At 40.0% G+C, this 25,824-nt stretch overlaps 2 protein-coding genes across 5 annotated transcripts; one reads left to right on the top strand and one right to left on the bottom strand.

The window, feature by feature from the left end:
- Positions 1–208: 208 nt before the first annotated feature.
- tmem255a (transmembrane protein 255A) lies at positions 209–13,093 on the bottom strand. 4 transcript variants are annotated; one of them, XM_061048482.1, is made up of 10 exons: positions 12,756–13,093; positions 9,487–9,629; positions 8,786–8,848; positions 5,459–5,548; positions 4,155–4,220; positions 3,904–3,992; positions 3,691–3,762; positions 3,191–3,386; positions 1,859–2,005; positions 209–1,699 (listed from the first exon to the last, which is right to left on the bottom strand). In XM_061048482.1, exons 1-10 carry the CDS (start codon positions 12,808–12,810, stop codon positions 1,556–1,558), a joined length of 1,065 nt encoding a protein of 354 aa, XP_060904465.1. In that variant the 5' UTR covers positions 12,811–13,093; the 3' UTR covers positions 209–1,555. The 4 variants fall into 4 exon arrangements, with proteins under 4 accessions (XP_060904465.1, XP_060904466.1, XP_060904467.1 ...); XM_061048483.1 differs by having other exon boundaries at positions 3,191–3,359; XM_061048484.1 differs by having other exon boundaries at positions 3,191–3,353.
- Positions 13,094–18,964: 5,871 nt separating this feature from the next.
- Positions 18,965–24,422, top strand: atp1b4 (ATPase Na+/K+ transporting subunit beta 4). The gene is made up of 9 exons (XM_061048480.1): positions 18,965–19,153; positions 19,406–19,474; positions 20,103–20,319; positions 21,761–21,889; positions 22,002–22,106; positions 22,419–22,618; positions 22,913–22,969; positions 23,061–23,153; positions 23,251–24,422. Exons 2-9 carry the CDS (start codon positions 19,409–19,411, stop codon positions 23,410–23,412), a joined length of 1,029 nt encoding a protein of 342 aa, XP_060904463.1. The 5' UTR covers positions 18,965–19,153; positions 19,406–19,408; the 3' UTR covers positions 23,413–24,422.
- The last annotated feature ends 1,402 nt before the right edge of the window (positions 24,423–25,824 follow it).

Raw genomic sequence — 25,824 nt, 5'->3', positions numbered from 1 at the left:
CGTAATTTTCAAGCAACTTTTCGAGACTTTTAAAGAACATGGTATTTTGATAAATGAAGTGAGAATCAGCTTCACATGAATCAATTAGCACCGATCGAGACATTTCACCAACATCCAGAAATGCTAACCTTGTGGTGGCACTACATGAAACGTACAGGGATCAACAAATCCAGTCAGATTCATCCTCTGGGATACTACTGTATATATGTCTATTCAAAGTATCATCTTTATTCATCCACCTGTTGAAAATGTGGTGAGCAAATGGACACCGCCATCATTAGAGCTACACTTGTTGCTCAACACGAAGGATCAAACACCATTTGAAATTACACAAAACATTTTTAATGGCAAGACAAAAAGGAACTGATAATCAGCCCCTGAGAATGTGTTCTTTAAATTATAAAAAGCAGTGATAAAAGCTGAGGAAGACCACTTTCATTTACACGATTATCCTCTGTGAGTTCTTATTTTTTGAAGTCTTGAGTCTCTACCTCGGGTCAGTGAATCCAGCACTGACTGTTCACAATCAGCCTTACTAGTAACAACACATTTTGGCGTTTAAATGTAATATTATCTGTACTTACAAAGAGACAGAGACTGTATATGTTTACCTGCATTGCAGCCTTTAGTGAAAATACAATAAATACGGTTTCTAGAGTAACTGCTAGCCATCCTGATTTTACTTCTACTGCTGAATAAGTTATTTCTTCATAAACACTGCGCTGCAAAGTTCCCCATACAGTGTACACTAATCGAGATATGTCTGACGTTAAACTTAAGAGTTGCTAAATAGATATCATAATCATCTGATGTATACCATAAGCCTATCTGTTGAAAGAGCATCTGTATTATATCATACTGCTGTACATACATCATTAGCATGAAGTAGCTCCAATACTGCTAACCTCGTCTGCTCGTAATGCACATCGACATCATTAACCGCTAAAGAAACAATTGTTGGGCCTACAGCTCTACAATGTTTGATTTTCCTGACTGACTCAGATTAAGAAAGCTTGAAGCTGACTCTCTTAAAGGTTCGCAGCGCTGCTAATGAGTCTAGATCCTGGAGGAGAAACAGAGAGGATATTATCGCCTGTCTCGCCCGCAGAAGAGAAGCATTCACATTACATTAAGAACTAAAGATAGGTTAACAAAAAGCATGAGCTGCAGGAGAGTTGTTCACCTTTAAGTCCAGCTGACATAGAACTGCAGCACTGGAAGTCCATTTTGCATTAAGGCAGACAGATGTGAATAAAGTCCTGGCTTTGAACCTGCTGTCTCCCTCTCTCTTGATGTGTTTATGCACACACACACGTACACAACGTGCATGCGTGAGTGTACTTAGTGCTCAGACAAGCACACACTGTTGTGTTTTGTTTTGGATTAAAGTCAACGTTAGCGTGCTGCGTGTCCATTCTCCTTCTCCTAAACACCACTCGTGTTTCAACTCAGTCCTCGGCGGCTGTGAGGAAGAGCCCAGAGGAATTGTGCATTCAGACTATTTGATCTCAAACCTCCTGCTAAGTGTGACGTGCCCTCTGTGTTAGTTGCCGTGTTAGGGGCTGTACGGCGGGGGCTTCTCATCAGGATGGTTGTGGGGAGGCGAGTAGCGTGGAGGGATCATAGTGGGCCACAGGTGGCTGGTTCCAGACTGGGAGTCATCTGACAGACCTGAAGAGTCAGGGAACAAATAGGTGCCCTGCAGGAAAGGACACATATGTCTTTGAATTTGGAACAATGAGTGATCCTCCTGAATATTCAATAATTAACATTGTTTGTCCCCAGTGGGGAAACAAAGCAAATTTGACTTAATATATAGGATATCATGCAGTACTGCAGGTTAATATTGACTCTGTACCTGCATGTCATAGGCAGTGTACGGTGGCAGGCAGGGGGCAGTGTTGTAATAGGAGTTGATGGAGGTGGTGGGTCGAGGAGGCTCAGATGGGACAGGAGCTGTCATGGCCTCTGGTTCAGATGAGCTCTCTAAGGCAGCAGAGGGAGTCTAAAAAGGACAAACACATAATGATCAGTGTCTTTCAGTCCTAACATGACTTTACACCAAGTTTTCTCTCAAGTTAAAGGGAAAACGTCAATCACCAAAGGCTAGGAACATTTATACCCACATGATGACTGTAACATAAAGCATGACTTTTTTTTTTGGTCCAGTGAAACAGTCATTACCTCGAAAAAAATATATGATATATAATTGGCTGAGAAATTTTATTACAAATCGTTCTTCTACTGCATTTTATCAAGTGTTTGTCCGTTCTTGAAATTTCGAAGAATAGAACAAAATGTTTGCATAAATCAAAGTTTTAAGCAATGTTATGAAATTTTTCCACTACACTTTGTAGTCCAGGCTGCTTGAATGCTTGAAATGCACACAAACAATCTCCTCTGAGGATCTTATCTGGAGACAAAATAAGAGTGCTGTTGGATGCAACAGGAAAATGGTATTTCAGTGGATAATGATCTGAAATTTAAAGGTTGCGTACTATCCTCATTTTCAACCAGTTTAAATAAGTCTCAGAGCTCCCCAAAACATGTCAGGGATGTTTCTTGCTCAAAATCAATTCTGATCCTGCATTTGATCATGCCTATAAACCCTTATATTTCAGCCCTGCTCAGAACAGGCTGTTTCTGTGTCTGTAGCTTTAAATGCTAATGAGCTGTTTCTAACCACGCCCCCTCTATGGATGGGCTTTGTTGTCGCAGGATTTTTTTTAGAACCATGCCTTATTGTTTATAGTGAGAAAGCAGACTCAGAGGGCAGAGCAAACACCTAGCTGTGGGAGTGTCGCCCACCTGGGGGAGGGGTTACTGCCCTTTGTGACATCATGAAGGGAAAATCTCCAAACGGCCTGTTAGAGCACACATTTTCTGAAAAGTGGAGCAGGCAAAAGACAGAGAGGATGGACTTTACCCAAAATGGGGGGGGTTTGTAAACAGATTAGGGACACATATTAGTGTTATGATTCCCTGAATCCATTTTCTAGTTTTGTAACATTTTAAGAGTTTTGAAAGATTGAATTAGGAAACTGAAATACTTATTAAGAGCTCCACTGAATATTTAACAGTATATTGCCTTTTAGGACTTCTACGTACCCTGGTGAAATGTGCAACGCACAACCTTAAAAATCAACTCATTCTGACAAATACAACTCTTTCCTACATTAACTTGATCTACCATGTCTTTGAAGCCTCCCAGCACTGCAGCAGTAATGATGCCCAGGAAGAGGGCCACGATGTTGAGGATGGTAGCAGACCATAACAGGTGGTAGAGGTGCACCACATCCTGGCAGCTCCCCACGTCCGTGTACTCATGGTAGCCTCCAATCACCTCTACTCGGCTAGCCCAGTGGGTGGGACAGAGAGGGGAACAGCTAACAGTCAAGCCACAGAAGTCACTGATAACATTGTTGAATATTTTTATAAAGGACAAGATGAGGTACATAAGATGATTCATATAGATAAATGAGTTTAAGTCTGTAAAAGATGGATGTCTGTGGTTCAAACTAAAATGGACATGGGTCGGGGTTTTGTCAGACACACAACATGCAGAGGAAATGGCACCCAAAAACACATTTCAATGGTGGGTTAAATTATAAAAACTCTACATAATAACTAAGGTTCAGTCAAAAAGTTCATCATTAATGGCCAAAAATGTTCTAGAAAAAAGGGACCTACTTCCAAATCATGGATGATTTCCTAAACTTTTTCAAAACATCTTTATTCTGAAGTCCCATAAGAGGATGTTCTCTGAAACAAAGGTTAAAAGAAAAGAAACAGTCTTGTTCTAATACAATCAATGTTGCAGTGCAAAATAATCTCCCACAAAAGCACAGCAAAACAGCACAAGAAAGCAGGTGTGGACGTCAGGTGTGTGTCAGGTGTACTCACTTCCCGCAGTTGTAGAGGTCACAGCAGTAGCAGGTGTTGCTCTTTACGTGCAGGTTGCAGGGTGAGCGTGATGATGTGTGACAGGGCACCTGAAGGTCAAAAAATGATCTTATAGTCTCCTCGTTTTGGGTACTGGTCCTAGATAGATCTCTGTACAACTTCCAACAAACTGGTTCAGGTCAAAAACATGCTTTGAGGACAAAAACCATTGGATTTCTGTGAACAGACATTAGAAATGTGTTGTTTCTTACATCTCGATCAGATGAGGACTCACTGGAGTGGTACTCACAACGTCCTGCGTACAGAGGCCTGAGGTCCTGCAATAAAATGAACAATATGATTGTGTGTTTTTACAGCGCAATTCAAGGCACTCGTCACCAATTTCATGACTTAAAACCATTGAGAAAGTTAATAAGACAGGCTGGGTTACTATTAACTGGGAAAAGAAGGAAGCTGTTGGGGCACCGGTCGTATAGCGGTTGGTGCGGTTGGGTACTCTGGGCAGGCGGCCCAGGTTCGGGTCCGACCCGTGGCTCCTGTCCGGCATGTCGTTCCCCACTCTCTCTTAATATTTATTTGTTTATTTGGATCCCCATTAGCCACTACCTAAGTAGCGACTTCTCTTCCTGGGGTCCACTCATACAAACATGAATTTAAAATCCACACAAATTAAATTATTTAAAAAAAAGTCAAAGACGGAACAGAAAAAAGACAAAAAGAACACCCAGATGAACCTATTGCAAGTCAAAAAGGTAATCTCTCAAATGTTCAGGTTATATCTATGCAATCAATAAATGCAGTAACGTCTCTCTCCCTGATTTCTGAGCCGATTCACTCCAGGTTTATAATGTCAATAATTTGTGGGTTGTAATGTTAAGACCCAGTCCTTTAAAGGGTCTCTGTGTCAGATTTCCCCTTGTTGTGGCTTGTATTGTCCTCTGTAAAGTCTTTTCACCTTGTGGAAATATTGAAAACCAGTCTGTAGGTTCATTGTTCTTAGACGTTACACAGCCTTTTCTTTCTTCCGTCTTTGAATTCAGTTTCAGACGTGAAATTGTTTTTAAGGCATCTATTCATTAAATTGCATCACCTTGCTGTCACTCATGCTATTTTATTCAACAGTGTGTCTCTTTGTGCTTTTAGTGAACTAAAAGTGATTAGTAAAAGAAAGATCCATTGTCCCTTCCTTTGACGCCACTGGCAAATGAGAATCTGATATCCCTTTTCACCCAGCCCTAACCTATTGTTGCATAATTGGTTAAGAGTGCATTAGAGGTTATTCATTGTTTGTGTACTTTGCCTAATGGAGAACAATCTCCTTTTACCACAAAATGTATTTATCTTGCTGCAGAGAGTGCAGCAGCTGCAGACTGCCACGTGAGCCAAATCCTTGTGAGAGGGCACATGTTAAATATATACTGTATCTAATGCAGAGTCTATTAAGCTTTAATAGGTATGGCATTGATTGACCTTGTTATAAGTCTGTGCATATGTGTTATCCATATTCATTATTTATTAGTGTACTTTAATAAAATGAAACTGTAGTGATACTTACAATGTGCCTCGCTGCAAAGACTCCGTCGACAATCGCACAGCAGAAGGCTGCCACCACTCCGAAACTGATGAAGACGATAGACGCCACTAACTGTGAAAGAAAACATCGGCTTCAATACTCTTCATCAGACTGTAATGGCGACTATAAACGTAGTGCTTCTGCATGGAGTTTCATTTCCATCATCACCAGTCTGTGCATCATCCTGCCTCTCTCTCTGACTGTGAACTCCTCTGGATGAGGATGGGGGGGCTGAGTAAGGACAACGTTGACAGAGCGCTGTGGTTGTCACCTAGCTCCTGAGGTGTTCGTGGCTGGCAGGTTGCCCGGCTCTTTATGGGCACTGAAACCCCTTAACTCCCCCCTGCCACTCGCCCGACTCTCCTCCTGTCACCTCTCAGTGAGAGACAGCATGTATTCAGTTACACGACGCTGCATCCTGTCTGCAGCGGCCTGCGCTGGCAGGAGGGAGGCACAGGAGTGACGCAACTAATTCAGCAGCAAGTGATAACACTGATTCATGCCTGCGCCAAGATTTCTATGACACATTCAGCAGCATAAGGACATTTCAACTACATATTTTATATTTGATCATTAACAGGCCTGAGACTTAATCTCTCAATCATTTTCTAATTGTGAACAACGTTACAACTATTTTCTGCATAACTAATGTCAGTCAGTTGTTTTATTTTAAGTAAAGGATATCTACATTGTGGGTGTTCCTCTCTCTCTACTCTTCTCACAGGTTTCAAATGGACAACAAACCTAAGCTGGAAAAGTCAAAGTCAAGTTTGACCAGAAGTTGTGAGGTTGTAGGCTACTGACAATCAAATCTGATGAAATCCAACAAACAGCCCCCATGAAGGACACCAACTTAGTGTGACACTCAATGAACTCAATCTGAGAATGTTTTCTTAAAATTCACTTCGATGGTTACACATTTAGTTATGAATATTTTACGTTACATTGAAAAATACGAATTTATCAGCTGTGTTAATTATCACCAATTAGCGACATGTTTTTAAAAGATCATTTATGACCATCGACAGATCCTTTAGATCCTATATCATAGAAAGTAGAATGGAGAAATCTAAAAGCTACTTATAGCAATAATGACTTGGTTTATGCCTCATACTTTACTGGTTGTAATACTTTGGAAGTGGAAGCTCTCTTTCACAGTTTACTGTTGAGTTCTGCTTATAGGAGCATTAGTGGAATCTCAGTTTATGTTTTCTATCATGCTCCCAGCCATTTAAAGATAAACCAAATTATTGCTTCTCATGACTGAAAATGTGGGTTGTAACCGTAGACTCTATGAAAAACTGGGGAAGTCTTAATGACGTCATGCTTTGGTTTCTGAAGAAGCTTTGTGAATGTAATCCCCACATGAATTTAAATCAATCCAGATACAGGCAAAGAGGTGGCGCTGAGGCAGGCCTTTAGCCTCCTGGCTACAACAGCTACATAGAGCTCATCTCAGCCACGTGTGCTTGCAATTATGCACACTTATGTTTTACATTACTATAATCCAAAAGGATGTGTTTTAATTTAAATCACCTCGTTGTTATTTAAGAATAAAGAAATGACGTCAAGAGACCAAAGTCTGTTTATTTAACCAGGCTGTAAACCAGGGACGCTGGAAGTCAATTTAAGTTTTGTGCTGAAAGAAGTAATTCTATATAGTAATGTCATACTCTTTGCTTTGTAAGTTCATAATCAACTCCTTTGAATGTTTAGGATTATTAATACTTAGGGAATTAACAGCAGCTCATGATTTAAGAGCATTTTAAAATTCACAGGTCACAAAACTGACACGGCACGGCCTGAGACCATTTTTGAGCAGTGAAAGTGACAAGTGGACGCACACAGAATGCGTGTTAAGAGTTGTTTGGACAGCATCAATTTGTTAACAGAGACTGTAAACACTTCACTGGTAGACTGAGTTACACAGAGGCACTGCTTGTCAACAGGCAAGGCAGGCAACTGTTTGGGGCCACTTAGGGGGGCCACTTAGGGGGCCCCCGAGGGCTGACAAACTTTAAACCACAGCAGTAGCTCAAAAATGTGCAAATTTTGCAATGACAGTACGGAACCTCCCTAATGGGGCCCCATCTGACAGCACCCACTCTCATTGCCCTGCTTTCATGTATTACTCCTGTGAAAACCAAAGTTCATCAGTGAAAATTACTGAAAGAAAATGAAGAGGAATTATCTGCCTGGGAGAGAAAAAAAGAAAGAGGAAGAGCATCAGAACACTGTTAGATATAACAGTGGTTGAAGGGGCCCCCAATGAACTATTGTCTAGGGCCCCAACAGACTCTAGAATCACCACTGGAGTTACATGAGAACAGAAGTTTTTGTTTCTTGGTTGTCCACCTCTGTGCATAATACAAGGCTCCCTATGCCTCTCTCAGAAGTTGTTTTGAAGTTAATTAAAGGATAATCAACTAAAACTCAGAATTCTCCGTTAACATCTAGTCGTGCTGCTCTGTCTGATCCCACATCTTGATTACTTTGATTGATGTTTAAAACCTCCCTGAAAAAACTCAATGCTTACACAACAAGTATCTCTGACCTGCTGTGAGTTGTATCTCTCTGTATAAAGTATTACAAAAAATGTACACACTGCTATAGTAAGCGGACAAAAAAAAGAGACCACACATAAAAAAAAAAATAATAATAATAATGAAAGTTGTCCATCACTATTTAATTTTCTGTTCATACGCTTATTTATTTAGCTAATTTATTTAGTAATGTCCTCCTAATAGCCTAAACCATAAATAACATCAGCACATTTGCTATGCAGTAATATTTTATAGTCTATCACAAATCAGGGGCAGAGTTGTACAAGCGGTCATAGCTGGACATACACACAAACACACACACAGACACACACACTCTCTGAATGGGACTGCATGCATCCCAACACTGTTGCATGATGGGAAAGGTGTTTCAGTTCAACCTCATTCTTCACTCAGCCCTGACATTCCCTGCTTGGCATTTCCCACCTGCTCCTCTCATCTGCAGTTTCCTTCCCCACATTCCAGCGTGGACATCTGTCCTCCTCCACTTACACCCCATTTCTATTTCTGTCTGCATCGCCCCTGAAGCCCAGGAGACTCGCAGAGCAACACAAACTTCCTTAGGCTGGGTGGGACTCTCAGTTCGGGCTGGGTCTGCTGTGTGTATTGTCAAATTAAGAACATAATCAAGCTGCCGGCTGTCGTAAGGGTAACTGGGACTGATAGAGCAGTTTAATGAGTGTGAGACATGGAGACACCAAGCAGTGAACATGATCTCAATGCACTGAGGTAATATAAATCCTCTTACCATCTGCCTCTTGTTCTCTATCAAATGAGAGCCGATAATTCCAAGAAAAGAGCCAAAGCCCAGCTGAAACAGAGAGAAAACAGCTGTTAGGGCGTTTATCTAATAAAGCTTTGATTTCATAGCACAGAGGGATGAATCAAGCGTTAAGTGTTTCTGTGATGCCCTGGAGAGACATTTCAACATGTTGACAAAATAGTCAAATTAGTCCCTTTTAAAGATAAGCGAAATACATATTCATGTATGAGCATTTTTTAGATCAATGAGCTTCTCTGATTCTCATGTTTGTATTCTCGTTTGTAAATCTCAGTACATTTCTCTGATATATTTATTCTAAATTTCCCTTTATTTACTTTAATTTCTCATTTTAAAGATTAGTGAGTTTCTGTTTAAAGTGTTTTAAATGTTACCCCACAAACTGCTTTTTTTCCCCCTGTTAGCTCTTTGGCCAAAAAAAAAAAGCTGCACGCTAAAAGTCGATAACTGTAAAGAAAACACATTTATGGGCTGAGACACTTTACTTCACTCAGCCTCTAATGACAATAATGCTGAATAATGAATGTGGGGGAGATTCGCCCCTCAGAGACTTTTCAGTAATGAGGCTCATCCGAGTCCAGGAGCGGGAAGCGCTGCCTCCAAACAATTCACTTCTTATAAACCCTGACAGTGAACAGGCGTTCTTCAAGGTGTGACCGTGCACTCACAATGACTCCTGGGTAGTAGCCGCCCACTGTGATGTTCTGCGTCCTGGTCGTCGCTGCCAGGCCAAAGATGAGGATGAGCACAGATACGATGAGCAGCAACACCGTCACTATTATGGATTTCCTCTTCCTCCTCTTAAAGGAACCTATAAGAGTAAAACAGAGTTCACATTTACAGCTTGTGCTCTCATCAGCAAAGTGATTAGAAATGAGAAGATGCAACTATAAACTAACTGAAAAAGGGAATTTCACCGACACATTTCTTTACAACGACAATAATTGTTCCTCTAACTGCTTCTCAAAAGTGTTTTTTTTTGTTCTCTTCTCATGTGCATGAAGTCGATGGGACTCAGCTGGATGAAATTAATGTCACATTGAAGTCTGATGATGGCTGCGAGGTTGTTTGTTAATGCTGCAAGGCCATGGTATATCAGATCTGATCAAATCACACCCACAGGGTTGTGACAAAGCAGATTGAGTGAAACGTTCCATAAATAATACCTCAAGATGTGTTGACAAGACACAACTTCAGACAGTCTGCGACACACAAACACAGACACACTCACATAAACTGATTAGCAAGTTTAGCTAGATTATTTAGCCATGAGTCGATGACTCGAGAAGCAGCGACAACACTTTTGCGACAGAAATGTTGTTTGAAGTCGAGGACTCCTCCAGAGCTCCTCCAGAGTCTCCTGTAGACCACGGCGGTCCAGAGCCGCATCAGTTTGAACCGTTAACACAGTCAGCGAGTGCTGAGACAGCCGATGCTGAGGATAGCGAAGATCAGGAGAGGACGGGGGTCACCTTTGAATGGTAGATGATGCCCCACGTAGGATTTGTTATGGCTGTGAGATGTTTAAATAAATAGTTTTTGCACTTTATAATCGCCATACTTCGATTTATTTTCTATTTACAACAGCTTCTCTTATAGTCTCTGCACTAATCTCTATCCTACAGACTATGTCTGACAGGTCTTATGGGAATGGTGACAAAGCTGGTACAACATACGTCACCTGTCTACAGATCAGCCAATAGAAAATGTCAATTGCAGTAGCCAGGTTTCAACCTGTAGAGGGCAGTTGATGCATATTTCTAACACAATATGTCAAATCTAAATGCTTTGTGCTCAAATGTCAAGATTTGGACCCATATGAATCGACAGCACTACTAAATACTCATAAACAAAGGTTTTCAGCTGAAAGAAGGTTACATGAAATAGTGCCGTGTATGCTGGAAATCTTAATGCATACTGAAGGTGCTTTACAACATCCAGCTGGTGCCATCTCTTTACCTCGTCTCTGCTTGAGTCTGCCAACGTGTATCTGAGGACTTTGAAGGCACCATGTCTCTTTATACGTGTTCTCTGTGCAATAACATCCAGTCATCCTTCTGTACTGTTCCAGTAATGAATAACAATGTTTCATTTGAAAGGTCGATTTAGGCTCAACAGTCATAGGTTCTTTACTATAATATATGGATCCTGTGTGCCCTGCTTTAACCATGCCTTTGTTCGCCCTAAGCACTTAAGGACAGGCAGAAGATTAAACACAACGTACTAGTCATTATAATACCCAAAGAATATGTCAAATAACCAGCATCTTAAAAATGTATAAATAATTACAAAGATGACTATAAGTTAGTCACAAAACACGCCTTAAAGTGCCAGAGGCTTACGTTCAAAGAGTCAAATATAGCCTCATAGACTTTACGTCTTTTAAACCACTCAGATTTAAAACAGTTATCTGAGACTCCTCCCAGAGGGCATCTCTTCAAACAGGAGAGCTGCTGGGTGAGAATCATCTCTAACAATATTCATTAAAGCAAGAGACGAAAGGGAGCTGCCTGTACTTGTAGATGCAGTCTTCACTTTTTGTCTCTGATGTCTTTGTTTCAGTAGGAGCAATATTACAGCCAGCTATGATAGAGGAAGATCTGCCTGCGTCTGGTTGATTTCATCAGAATGTATTTATGTTCAGAAAGATTTCTAAAGGACAAAAACTAATAACAGGAATCTTTGTCACCTCTTTTTTTTTTTTTTTTATCAATGTATGGAAGCCACAGACAGACATCACTGTGAATGATGCGCCAAGCTGGAGATCAATAAAAAGAACATCCACGCTCACCACGGAAAGCTTATGGTTTCAGCCAAATGATAAAACAATGGTGCCTGCACAATGAAGGACACAGCCTCTCTGGGTTTTTTTTTTTTTTAATCTTGAAATCTCAGCTGCAGCATTGGGAGTTATGTTACAATATCAAATAAATTGTGAATGAGAGGGCATTTACTTTGTGAGCACATTTATTCTGTGACTATAAAACATGTTTAACACTTAACTCAAATAGGCCTATAATAACGTTTCCCAAGAATGTTGGCACTTTATTTATTAAGAGCGTTGTTTTACTGAATGTCATCTGACTCTTTGTGTGAAAGGGAATGCAACTAAAAAAATCATGCATGGCTACTTTAAGTGTAGTGGGAAATGATGTGGTACTACAAAAAAAACGAGAGGTGTACATTCATGGTTTTTGACTTCGCATCCAAAACTGACATGTCTTATATTCGATATTATTCAATTAACATGGCAAAAGTGACACTTTGTACATGAGTTCAAGAAGCAGTCACATATGGTGAAATAACAACTTCAATTGGATGCAATGTAACGTTTTGCAATAAGTGGCCACTTTTCTTTCACAAAAAGTGCCCAACTAGAAATCGTTTTTCAAAGAATTGTTCAGTTGAATATACATCACAAGTGCTATTAGCCTACTACAGCAACACTGTGTGGACTGAATCAACAAATCTATACCTATCTTGTGAGAGTGACCTGCTTTAGACTGCAGATGTCCATCCTTAAAAACAGATAGTCGAAATTGGCACAGTTAGGCTACCTCTAGCAGCTGAGCCTCCTGCCAAATCTTTGCCAGTGACCGATCCAGAGCCGAACACTATAATAACACTGCTGGGGTTACTCAGCGTCGCCGCACCTGCAGTGACGCGCTGCGGCCTGGACCAGACAAGAAAACACCATCCACTGATGCAACGAGTGTTTTTGTCTGCCTTTTGTGTGCAAAAAAAATAAAACGATTGTTGCTGGTTTTTCACCGACTTTATAAGAAATGCAAATGGCCAATATGTTACCTGGTGGTTTTAAGAAGCTGTCTACCTTCACTAACATCCACGCGTTAAGGAAAAGGAAATTAATACAGCCGATTATTTCGCCTAATAAAAACCCTGCTGCAGACGCACCGTTGACCTTGTTCACACATACCTATGCTTGTTTCAGAGAGGGTCAGTCCGCTGGATTGAAGACTTTGAGGAGGCATGCTGTCCTGCAGGATGTTAAGCGCAGTCCCTTTTGCAATCCTCTCTCTTGCTATGTAATAAACTAACAATCACGACTCGGTGGTGTGCGGTTTACATTTGGGAGCTATTCGCTGTGTGCAATCGTTAGCTAATGCAGACGGTGGGCTCGCTTGCTGTTGCATCCTCTGACAACTCCGAGCCGTCTCATTTACATCCCCGAGGCGGACGCGTCAGGTCGGTCTCTGTCCTCACGGCGAGTCGGTGTTGGACGGTGGGTCGCTGCAGCTGGTGCTCGTATGTGCGCATGTCACATATATACTCAGACGGGCAAAACTCCACGGTCATTACATGTAGCCTACTATTTGAAAGCAGACATAGGCCTATCAGTTTCCAGTTTCCACTGAAGTAAATATTACGTTTCTGTAACTGAAGTTAGCCTACTGCTCTCGTGAGGAGTTTTTGGCTCCTAAAGATAGCTACTGACTGAAATAAATAGGTAAGGTATCCTACTATGACCCACAAAAGCAAAAGAGAATAAGAGAGAAGATAGCATTTTTCTACATCTGTCAGACAATTAAGGCTGTACAGCTTCCTGCAACATCCTCTAGAAAATCCACGCCAGAGATTCATTATGAGTTGCACTTTGGTAATTTAAAAAACAAAGGACTGAGATTTTTTTTCTTTGTGGACAAGACAAGATTAGCAAAGAGATAAATAGTCCTGCTTTGTCCACAGGGGGCGCCAAAAATACACACCACCACAATGTCCCCTCACAGGAGCTTTAAAAAAAAAAAACACCACTGTGACAACTGCTGTGCCATTTTTAAAATATGTGCCGGAAGGTGACTGCAAAAGATTGGATTCGCCTATAGTGGTTCAATTTCAACCTGTGCTGAAGATCAATTAATGCAAGATCCAAGACCGTCATCAACCATTGCATTGGATTAAGTAGGCCTACGCTAGATGTAGTTTACTTTAGTGATGCGTCTCTAAGTCCTGATCCTGGGCATTGTGAAGTCCTGGTTTTATTGTGACGACTGCCCAATTTGATATACATACAGGTGAGCAGCGGAGCAGGTTGGCTCGTCTCGGAGTTCTGCAGTGTGCCTACACTACCCTTTTATTTCATGCCACCACTGTAGCATAGCAACCTCAGCTTAACCTATTATTTTAAAGATAATTTGAAGTTTCAAGCTCCCTTTTGTCTAAGTTTTTTTTTCATTAGTAATGGTAGCTATTCGATTAAGTTGAAACTACTAACTTATAATTGAAAGTGAAATAGTCCTCTGCTATAAGGTACGACAGCTCGTTTGAATTTGTCCGCATGGATTTCGGGATATAGCTTACATATCATGGTAAATGGACTTGAGCTTGTTTAGTGCTTTTCTAGTCTTCAGACTACTCAAAGTGCTCTTACACCGCATGTCACATTCACACCCTTTCACACTCTGATGGCAATGTGGTAAGACCATCAGAAGTAACTAATCCCATTCTTTTGCATTCATACACCGCCGACGAAGCAGCGGGAGCAATTCGGGTTAAGTGTCTTGCCCAAGGTAACATCAGAAATGTTGCTGCAGGAGCTGGAGTTTGAACCCCATTTCACTAGTAGGTCAGTAGGGACTTGGGCTGAAAACCAGAGGGTCACCAGTTTAAGTCCCGGTGGGTACCAAGTCTGGAAACTGCCAATGGGACCGAAACCCCCCACCAGCTCCTTGTGGGCAGCTCACTGTGACATCTCTCCATTGATGCATGCCCATAGGATCCTGTTTGTGCATGTAAATCAGCCTATGTGTGTGCAGCATGTTCAATAACAGAAAAAATTGTAAAATTGAATTTCCCCTCGCAGGATTAATAAAGAACATCTTTTTCTTCTTAAATTGGGACATAGCCATAGACGGTTATTTTATTAATTTTTTTTATGTATTTATTTTACCTTTATTAGTTATTAGTCAAGAAGTAGAAATATTTACGACTGCAGAGACTTTTAGTATTTTAATCATCTGTTAATTTTATTTATGCAAATTTAAATTAACATTGTTGTTTTCACTGTTTGTTCAATGTTTTAACTCGTGAGCCATGGGATACTCCTGACTTTCCCTCAGGGGATGATTAAAAATCGCTTGTTCAAGAGTGTCCTGGCCAACAGGCAACAGGTAACAAAGTTTTCTGAGTCGCAGTCATACATACAACATTGAAGGCAGGTTCAGTGGCTTAGATTCAGCATATGAAAACTGCATTCATTTTGTTTTGTCGAATACCAAGTTGTAACTGGGAGAGTGTTTGGTCTGGGGTGGGTATTGTGCATTTTACATTTTCATCAGTGTATACATGTTAACTGTTAACTGATCAGTCTGTGTTTGAGTACAGTGGTCTAACTAGTCTAATGCCTTAGAAAGATCTATAAAGAGGGCTGATGCTGTTTAGTATCAATACATTTAATGAATGACATTATAGTGATCAGGGGAAGATTAAAAAGATATGCTAAAGGTGGGGCAATACATTCTGATAACTTTAAAAGGTATAGAGCTCCAGTTTATCAGGGTCTGCAGATTGTGTTGTGTTCAAAGGTTTGAGGGCTTCAAAGTTTGTAATAGGACTGAAATAAAAGACTTGTTTGATAGATCCTGTACATCTGACCCAACTAGAGGGAAACTCATGTCTTGCATTAAAAGAGTCAGGCAAAGAACCAGAGGCTATGTTCAATAAAACAACCAAGCATTATGACCTTGTCAGTGTTAATTTTAAAAGTCTTTTACGATGAATAATAATTGAATAATCCATCAATTTTTGATGGCTTATTAAGATTGTTTATGGTTTGAGAAAGGAAATTATTGGTATTAGCTTTTCTGATTTATCAGTGCATTCATTTCATATTTTTACCTGCAGACCAGCCAGTCAGAGTTTTGACTATCTTTCTAGCTTTTGCCCTGTATATTAGGATAGACGGAGCAACATCCGCCTGCAATGAAGCCAAATATCAAGTGCTCCCTCTGCTGACTGACTGCAGTATAGGCCATAAACCCACCATGGATCAGGATCAGAATCAGCTTTATTGACCAGGTATGCTTACAAGGAATTTGACTTTGGTGAACTGAGCTCTCTATGTTCATAAATAAAACAATAAACACAATAAACAGATGGGACATAGATAGAAAATCGTAACCAAATTAGAAGCCTGACTGTGTGTGCTGACTAAACTGTAAACGATTTTGAAGGCACTCCTTTTTAAATAGCCTAACATTTTAAATCACTTAAACATTTTGGTTTATGGGTAATTTAAGAGATGTTAATTGAATCATCTAGAGATTGCCCAGATTCAACACGTTCCTGACCTAAGAGTTTAATGTGTTTTAATCACATTACATTTTTAAATCTAACAAAATCTCTATTTTAAGTGATTTGACATATTTATCTGTGTACAATGTTGTGCAACCTGGAAAAACACAACAAAAAAACTATCAGAAGGCAATTATATACACAAAAGCATACTTTTATGTTCATCTTATTGAAGCAAACCACTCTAACCCAGAAACTTTAACACTTGAAATTGATAATTGTTGTCTTAGGCTGTGGTAGTTGGGTTCACACTGAAATCTTCGAAGGGGACCCAGAACTCCTGGTGACACCCCTGTCCCAACTGACTCCTATATGAAGACTTTACCTACCATGTCAAAAAAAAAAAAACATTTTCTTTTGTATTTTTTATGCCTTTGAAGACTGTCTGTGTATCTGACACAGGTCTCTGGATAACTGCCATGGTTAGGGATGAAATAAGAGGAGTCAAGACTGAGCAACCAGTGCCATCATCTGTCAGAATCAAAACATTGCAGTCTGTTGTGTGAAATAGTGAAGACAGGAAAGCAGCACTTCGGTTATCCATCACAGGGATTTGGGCTGCCTACATGCTGAATTCTGTTTTACTGAAGGTAAGTTATAGGAAGACGGATAAATACAATTTAAAAAGATTACTGGCCATGTTAGAAACTTTCATATTATCTAGATCTATGCCAAATGTGGGAACATTAACATGAAAAAAGTTAATTTTATCTAATTCTATTCTATTTATCTTGTCCAGTTTACTGAAATAAGGACATATGAACTATATTTTGCCGACTTCCTCAGGGGGTTGCAGTCCCAGTGAATGACTTTAACACATGGCCTTATTATGTCTAAAACCTAAAGCTCTGAACAAAGACAGCAATAGGCAACTTTTCCACATTTAAAATCAGATCCCTTTGTTTTGAATGTATGAAACAGTTCTGTATTTATTTTTAACTAAATCCAGAAGTCATCCTTTAATGTGACAGGAACATTTTCACCAAAAACTCACATAATGAAGGTTTTTAATTTGGAAGATTTAAGTCTAACAGTTTGCTAATGGAGGGTTTGTCCAAAGAAAACAATTGCAATAACTCTTATATAAAGTGATCCTGGTTTGTGAAAATGAAATAGAAAATTCATGTCACTATGTGCATACTACCTGGTCTTGAGGTCGTCCTTGTCTGTGTCAGCTTAATTCCCTTGGACTCTATCACACCTTAGATTAGTGACCAGGTAATACAGCACAAAAGGAGAAAATTGTACTTCTAGGGATGAATGTAGAGTGAGCCCTGCAGCTCATTTTTCCCCCAAAGCAGTAGAGTATTGTCTTGCAGATATGTAGCTATACATTTATTATACAGTAGGGCCTAATGTTCAAGCTCCTACAGTTCATAAGCTCAGAGAAAGTGTTAAAAGTTACAGTGCCTTTAGGAATAAGCACTGGCTAGTGAAGTTTATATACAAAATAATGTTTTTATTGCTTTACGTAAAAAGTGACTTTGTTAATGTAGAGATGTGTTTTATATTGATAATAACTGTTCATGAATATTCTTTGTGCAGAGTTTTTGTATTCAGAAGTGTTTTTGCCCACAGATAGGCCTAATTCGAGACACCTAAATGTAGCTTGCTTTCAGTACAGTGAGTATTAAGTTGCTGTAGGAACTCTTAAACTCCCGTGGTGAATGTTTACTTTTATGTTGCTTATAAAGTAAACCTTTATCAAGTGTAATTTATTTTTGACTGAATGGATATTTTTCTCTCTAAAAACTGTGGAAGAAATGATGAAGAATTTGGCGCTTTAAGAACTCTGAAGCTGAAACAAATGTACATGCACATGTATGTTGTAAGAATTGAATGAAGTTTCAATAAGAGATGTAACTTTGAATGCTCTTGTGTCTTCTTTGCTGCTGCATTTTCCCTGTATTTTGCAGGACCCATTTTTGTTGCTGTGGTAGGCCTGCCATTTCTGGGACTCCTAACACATGCAGCCTAAACCCTTTCAGGACAAGGCATTGAATAAGTAGAATTTAAGCAAATAATGCAGTAATGTAACTTATAAATGGCATGCACACTGAAAACAAAGTTCTCAAATCATGACTGCATGTTAGACCAAAAGAACCATTAAATTAATTATATTTTGTGAAGCTTTTATGCAAATTTTGGGTGAGTCTTTATTTTCTGCAGAGGTCCTTTTGTGGTTAAAACTTTGCTGGGTTTTGCTTTCCAGTGTGATAGGCTACATGAAGAACACACACAGAAGAACACGAGCACTCTTTTGCCGCGAAAATAACCAAGAAGGGATTTTTTTTTTCCATGACGCAAATTCTCTTTTCATGTAAATAGAAGAGGAGGGGGAACAAAACTCTCCAAAGTCCCCCCTCGACACTTTTACATGGGGTAACGGAGCGTTACGTGACCGGAGTGCTGATAGGTTCAGGGATGAGGAATACTTGATCTTTACCAGAGAGGAGTTTCTGGTTTTCTGCAACAATAGTTTGCAACTGTAGCCTATGCATTCATAGTGACACTACATGATGCAGGCCTGGCTATCTGATATGATGCGCATGGTTCATGTTGAAAATGAAAGAATTGTAAGTAATGACAACAGTGAAAAATATTGTTGGGGAGTCTTTGTGGACGTACAGTAGGTTGTGCAGCCTGACAGTGATTGATAACAGTGTCTTGTGATGTGAAAAGCTATAAATATTGTATTCAGGCTTCAGTCCTAGCCCGACTTAGCAGACAATGGCTGATGGTGTGCGTGTACAGAATGCATTGCAGTGGCCCAGGCCGCTGCCAAAACGACTTTGGGACCAAATAAAAAAAGCACTTTGCATCCCACCCCCAGTTTTGCTCTGTCCTGCGTTCATTCACCAGAATGCGCGCCTAGTTGAAGGAGGTTCTCCGCATCCGCGTGCCTAAAACTTTCTAATGAAACCCCCAAAAACTTTTTGACAAACATTATTTCTGTCGCTCTTGGGGTCAAGAGGGTTCTCGACGTATTAATCCGCATTTTTACCGTATAAAGGAAAACTTCAGGTATGTCTAACTTTTATTGAATTTGTTTAGGCTAAGGAACTATTTATTGTGTCTGATGACTATGATTAAGCTTTAATAAGGCTTTAATAAGGTAGTTTGGCATTTTAAAATCAAAAAAAATATTTAAAAAAATATTTTTAAAGTCTTTTTTTCTTAACTTTAAGTTTGTATGTTTAATGTTGTGATGCTTTCGGTTGAAAGGCATGCTGGTAGATGTGATTGCTTTAACAAGTACCGTTTCTCTCTGTGAAGAATATGGAGCCCAGTTCCACAGAGGGAGGAGCTGAGGAGACGCTCCTAAAAAATCATCCACCAAGTCTTGTAAGTGCTGAAATTAAACAGAAAACATACAACTTTCTACTCATTTTGTTCCCAGAAGCAGATAGATATTAAAATTCTATTTAACAAGCAGTTATTTTGATAAACAGCACCGTTACCATTTCCTCACTGGTCTAGTTGTTTTATTTGGCAAAGGCTCAAACTCATATCCTCAGTTCAAAAAATTAACATTAGATTCTTTCAAAGGCCAGTTTCTCACGCATGACTTGTGTCCTGTGGCTCCTCTGGGATCTGTGTGTCCTAGTCTGCGGATGCTGAGAGTCAGTGAGTAACATCTGGCTGTCAGAGTGACCCTCCAGCTCTGCTGTCTGCAGCTGCAGCTCCAAGCAGGAGGGTCCACTCAGAGGAGGTCAGCTCTCCCAATGAGTGCCACAAAGGTCACCAGCGGGTTTATAATTTGCAGAAACAGGGGACAGGACCAGCAGAGCGATGTTCATTAATATGCAGAGCACTCTCTGGCACTTTGTAGCATCAGTCATACTCTGAGCAGGAGGCATGCCATTTTTATTCCTGTAGTGATTTCTGAAGAAAAAAATAGGGTCGACTGCAGTACACAGCAGTTTAGAATATGTGTGGTGAGGGCTTTTTTTTCTCTTCTTCTTTCCACCAGCCTCACAAAGTGATTCTCAAACATGGCCAAGAGCTGGAGGAAGAGCAGGAGGAGTTGGCCGAGCACCAGCCTCTAGAGCAGGAAGACCTGAACTTTGAGAGGTGGAAGCGCAGGCCGCTACCCAAGAGGACACTGCACCAGAAAATAGACGACGTGAAGACGTACCTGTGGAATGCAGAGACCAATGAATTCATGGGTCGCTCTGGGAAGAGCTGGAGTGAGTTTCTGAAGAAAGACAGGTTCTATTTGTGTTGTGGGGAGGAACGTTTTGATTCATTCTTTAATCAAACTCTAATTTTATTTTAACTGCATATTTTTTTTAATAATAACAGATCTGATGTTGAGCTTTATACAATTTAATATTCTTAAATAAGCTTAAAAGCAAACAAGTCATTGAAAATACACTTGTTGTATGGTTAAAAGGCTGAAAAATGTCTTCCAAGAGTGTGTGTGTGTCCTTATGCTCAATGTTTACATAGGTGCATGGACAATTCAGAGTGTCCCGACAAAAACAGACTGCCTGGGGACGCATCCCCAGCGGGAGCGTGCTGTTCCAGGCCTCGCATTGGCCAGGATTCACATTCCTACATCTTACCATGCTCTCCACTGCCTCTTTCCCAAAGCCTTTGGCGACCTCCTTGCTGAACTTAGCATGCTTATGGCCTCTTAGCTGCAGTAAAACATGTAGAGTATCTTTTTTTTCTTATCCATAGAGCTCTCTGCCAAAGCGAGCTTTGGTGCAGACGAACCTTTTTTTTTGGCACAAGCTAAGGCCTGGCTGAGTTTGGTGAGTCAATGATGATGGAGCAGCCTCTTGGTATTCCAGAGAGGCAGCTATGTGACGCAGCTCAGCCCCTCTCTCTTAATTCCACTGTGTGGCAAACATGATTCAACTGAGCGTGAAGAGAGAATATCCAAGCAAAGTGTATGTTACTTGCACTAGGTGAGATGCCTAATCCCAGACAGGGCTAAGAGAGCTCATTTCAGCAGCACAACCAGCGAGTGCACACTTCTGGAGGAGGGGTGTGGCCCAGTGTGCCGTGTATCCTGTGAGACGAGTGTGTGAGAGGGGACACAATACCAGAGAAGGGTGATTGGGGCTCCCTCGGAGCTGGCCAGGCCTCTATGGCTGCAAAAGACCTTCACTACGATGGCAACCGGAGGTTCACTGTGTTCCTAAGTGAAAGGACAGCTGGGAGAATTCTCACTGAGCTCAAACAGAAAGGCCTTTGTGGCTTTGGGGAAGCAAGGCTGGCTGTAGCTAGTCCCCTGTGAAATTGTCTGCACAGCAAAAGCCATTTCATTTAGGGCAGGTTTTGGCTTGATTACTTGATAATGGACCATTTAATTGAAAATTGCACAACAACAGTAGCTCCCTTTGCTTCTTTGGACCCTCACATTAGCTCAGCACAGTGGATTTTATACCAAAATGATTGCAGTTATTTAATAGTCTAGACATGCTAATGTATGAGTAAACAAATTAGTGAGTGTCCCGATCAAGGACAGTAGTTGGAGTCCTGACAGACCACACAGTCTGAGAAAATTTGCCTTTAGGGTCCATTGTTTTTCTCCACTCAGATCAGAGACATTTTTGCAGAGATGTCTTACATAAGCCAATTACAGCATTGAAAGCATTCCCTCTTCTAACTTTTTTTCAGGCCTGATCCTCCTCTTCTATGCTGCACTTTATACGTTTCTGGCAGCCATGTTTGGTGGCTGTATGTTTTGCCTCATGTGGTCTATTAGTCCCTACCACCCCACCTACAATGATAGAGTGATGCCACCAGGTAAATATAACCCTGAACTCAAACCGTGACACCTCAATCTCCACTGTTCTTTTGTGTGTTACTTGTACTTGAGTCTCAGCACAGTTGACTGTCTATGGTTCTCCACTGGCAGGTATGACGATGGCCCCACACCTAGAGGGCCACGAGATCGCCTTCAACGCCTCCGATCGCAAATCATGGAAGAAGTATGCAAGATCTATGGACGAATATCTACGATGTGAGTCAATCGTGATGAAATTTGGGGATTCTGATGGGATTGTTGAGCTTCAAGAGAGCATGCAATGAGTTAATCCTCATCTTGTCCACCTTTGTCCCCTTTTTCCATTGGGTTCCTGCGGGGCATGCTGGGAAGGGAAGCCTCTTTGTGAGCAGAGTGCAGCCATTCAATGTGGCTTTTTTTTTAACGCCCAGCTTTTGTCAGGCTTCCTTAATCAAAGGCCTGAGTCTGGCAGGGTATTGCTTTAGCAAGAGTTTATTTATGCTCCCTGTTCTCCCTCCCTCCTTGTTCACCCTTCTAATTTTTTTTCAGCGTATAATGACGGTGTTCAGGATAGGAAGAACATTCGCTGCACACAGGACCGATACTTCATGCAGGACGACCTGGAGGAGAGCGGAGAGCGGAAAGCGTGTCAGTTTAAGAGGTCCTGGTTGGGGGACTGTTCGGGGCTGCAGGACCCCCACTATGGCTATTCTCAGGGAAGGCCATGCATCCTCCTCCGAATGAACCGGGTAAGACGTGTATAAACCTCTAAAGCAGTATATAAAGATCAGAAGAGGGAACATAGAACATCAAGTTCAAAGTATGTTACATGATTGTTTCCTCAGTGAGGGACATCTTGCCATTTCAAAGATTTCAATAAAAGCAGAATTCATTGTATAAACTTAGGACACGTTTTTTATAAAAAATCCTGAATACGAACAACAAGAAGCATACAATGGATATTGGCAGGTTTTCCACAACTTGTTTGCATAAAAACACATTTTTTCAATTTTTCTCTTCTTTTTTTTCTTCCTTTTCATTAGATTCTTGGTTACTTACCAGGCCAGGGCAAACCAATAAATGTGACTTGTGGAGTTAAGGTAAGTAAGTAATCTCAGTGATAACCAACATATTGTTACACTTGAGAAAAACACAAGAAATTGTGAGTAAATTAAATTCTTCCTTATTCAGAAAGGACCCCCTGAAGCTTTGGGAGATATCCAATTTTTTCCCAAAAGCTTTTTTGAGCTGAAGTACTATCCATACTATGGGAAGCAGAGACATGTGAGTCAACGTTCTACCAATTATATATATATGTAGGTATATTGACATAATTACTGAAGTTTGAAATAACAACATGTTTATAACCCTTGTGTCTCAGGTAAACTACTCTTCACCGGTGGTGGCTGTGCGTTTTGCAGGATTGCAGTACGACACTCACCTCCAAATCTCGTGCAAACTGAACGGAAAGGGTATCATTAATGATTCACCCACTGACCGCTACCTGGGCAGTGTTACCTTTTCTATAGACGTCGGAGCATGAGCAGGATAAGCTGTGACAATGAGGCAGAAAAATGTACAAAAAAAAAAAAAAGTTATGATGTACCATTACTATCTGTGAATTATGAAATTCCCCTCTCATCGCCCTTACTTTATTCTTAATTTCTTTTGCTGTTAAACAAATTCCCCCAAGAAGTAGATATTTACTCATGTGTTTTTTGTTTCCTTTCATTATGAGTGAGCGTCAACTGCACCCACAACACACAGTGCTTAGCACAGGACAAGTGCATATATAGAGTGTGCTACAATTCCTGATATTTTGTAATGATTAGCAAGATTAATCAAACTAAATTCAACTTTGAGCACAGTGAGCAGTTAGCAGTTTTTGCTATGCAAATCCAATTTATGACTTAAAACATTAAAGAGCATTAGATTTATTGTTTCTGATTAGATTATGTTTTTGTGTGCATATTTCTATGCAATAAAGCGTACTAATTTTTTTTTCATTATATTTTCAAACATGTAAGAACTCAAAGAACTATCATGCAAACACTGAGAGCAGGACTTGTACTGTACTTACACAGTAAGAAATAAATGATTGCAAATACACTATTACTATATTATTGTTGAATAGAGCAGTATACTTTACATTTGTGATAAAGCATCAGAAGCCACTTCTCTCTTGTTTTGTAAAAACATTTGCTTTTGAGAATGAAATACTACATGTGACTGATCATAAACAGAGAAATACTGTACTGTGAAATAGTTTGTAAAAGTTCTTTGCCATTTAAAAACTATTGTTGTTATTGTACTAATCCTGCCTGAACTGTACTACTAAACATGGTATCAATGTTGTATTTATTCCTATTATAGTTCCTATAATAAATACAATGTTCTGTACTGTAAGTTTCCTTTCACATCGTACATAGTGTTCAAAAACTTTGTATACACTTCTAATCATTCAGCATTTTTACTCCTAATGTTTGGTAAAGAAATTGCAGTTTGTTTGTGATAGAAATAAAGAAACCTTATTTTTCAGGGGCCACAAAGACAGCCTATAGGCTAAGCCTTTCTTTTACAACTTAAACATATGAATATTTTTATGTCTTTTACGAGGGTTATAAAAAACAAATGTATATTTTGAATTAATAAATCAGCACATTAATCGCGACTTAATTTAAAACGAGAGCTTACCTAGTAACTTTATGAATTTGAGCTAAATGCTAACGAGTACTAGCTTAGCTTTTTTGCATGTCAAAATTTGTTAGCTAGCGTACAGTTGAGGATTGTAGGAATACCATTCTGGTTTTCTGGCCACAAGGGACATTTGTACAAAACAAAGTTTCAAAGAATCTCGTAGCTGTTGAAGTATTTAATTTATAGAGTAATAGACTAAAGAGCCATGGTGCCAGCATGGCCACAATTAAAGCCTATCGTCATATTTACCTGGAGATTACCTCGGAGACTCACTCAACATGATCCTAACCCAGTTAGGTTGAGAAATATTGTTCTGGTTAAAACAACAGTTAGGTCTACCATGAATTTAGACTACAGACCCACCTGTCTGAGCTGACATCATTTAGTCAAGCTACCGTAATATTTCAACAACAGAAAAATAGCGCAGGATTTTATTTACGGTAGGCTACTTCAATCTATGAAATGATCATTATTTATTATCAGACAGGCATAAACAACAACAATAAAAAACAAGACAGGCCTGAATTATACAAACCTCACACACTTTAATTATGGCAGAGATTATACAATTGTCAACTTACACCAGAAAGAATTAACTGTGTACCAGATTATGATATATTATGATAGATATGATAGAGATTATGATATATTGAAAAACTAATTAAATGACAAAATGACTAATTTGTTCTTGCTTTGTAAGACAGCCCATCTGCAATCCTGCTGCACTGAGAGAGGGGGAGACACCTGTTAATATTATCACTGACAAGTGCGGGGCTGGCCGAAAAGATGTGTAAGCATAGGTTTAGTTGTTTAAAGCCTTGCCTATGATGCATTAAAGTTTTGCACGAGTGAGATAATAAACATTTATTTTCATAATTTTAAAATTTATTACCATCTCTAAAGCAGCAGTGTCTTCCCCATCACACACTGAGGTGAGCATACTATCATTATTCTTTCCTAGACGGATGTTGAAATGAATCTATGAATGTTGTGTCTTGCTGTTTTTTTTCCCCTCCCTTTTTGGATATGCCAACTATTACAACATAACTTGAGACCTGCCTTTATTTGTCAAGTCACCCGACAACCAGGCTAGGAAAGGGGACTGGGACATAAATTGGGACAGGCCTTTTATCAAAGTTTTACAGTAGATGTCAATTTATTCTAGAGTTGGATGGTCATTTTGAGGACCAATGGGCTTTGAAATCAAAATGTTTAAAACATCTGTAGCTAAGACTAGTAAAGGTTACATCTGCCGGTA

The sequence above is a fragment of the Labrus mixtus genome, chromosome 10 (assembly GCF_963584025.1).
Source record: "Labrus mixtus chromosome 10, fLabMix1.1, whole genome shotgun sequence".
Lineage (NCBI taxonomy): Eukaryota > Metazoa > Chordata > Actinopteri > Labriformes > Labridae > Labrus > Labrus mixtus.
Note: the sequence above shows the minus strand (reverse complement) of the source record. Positions and strands in the feature narration are given on the sequence as shown.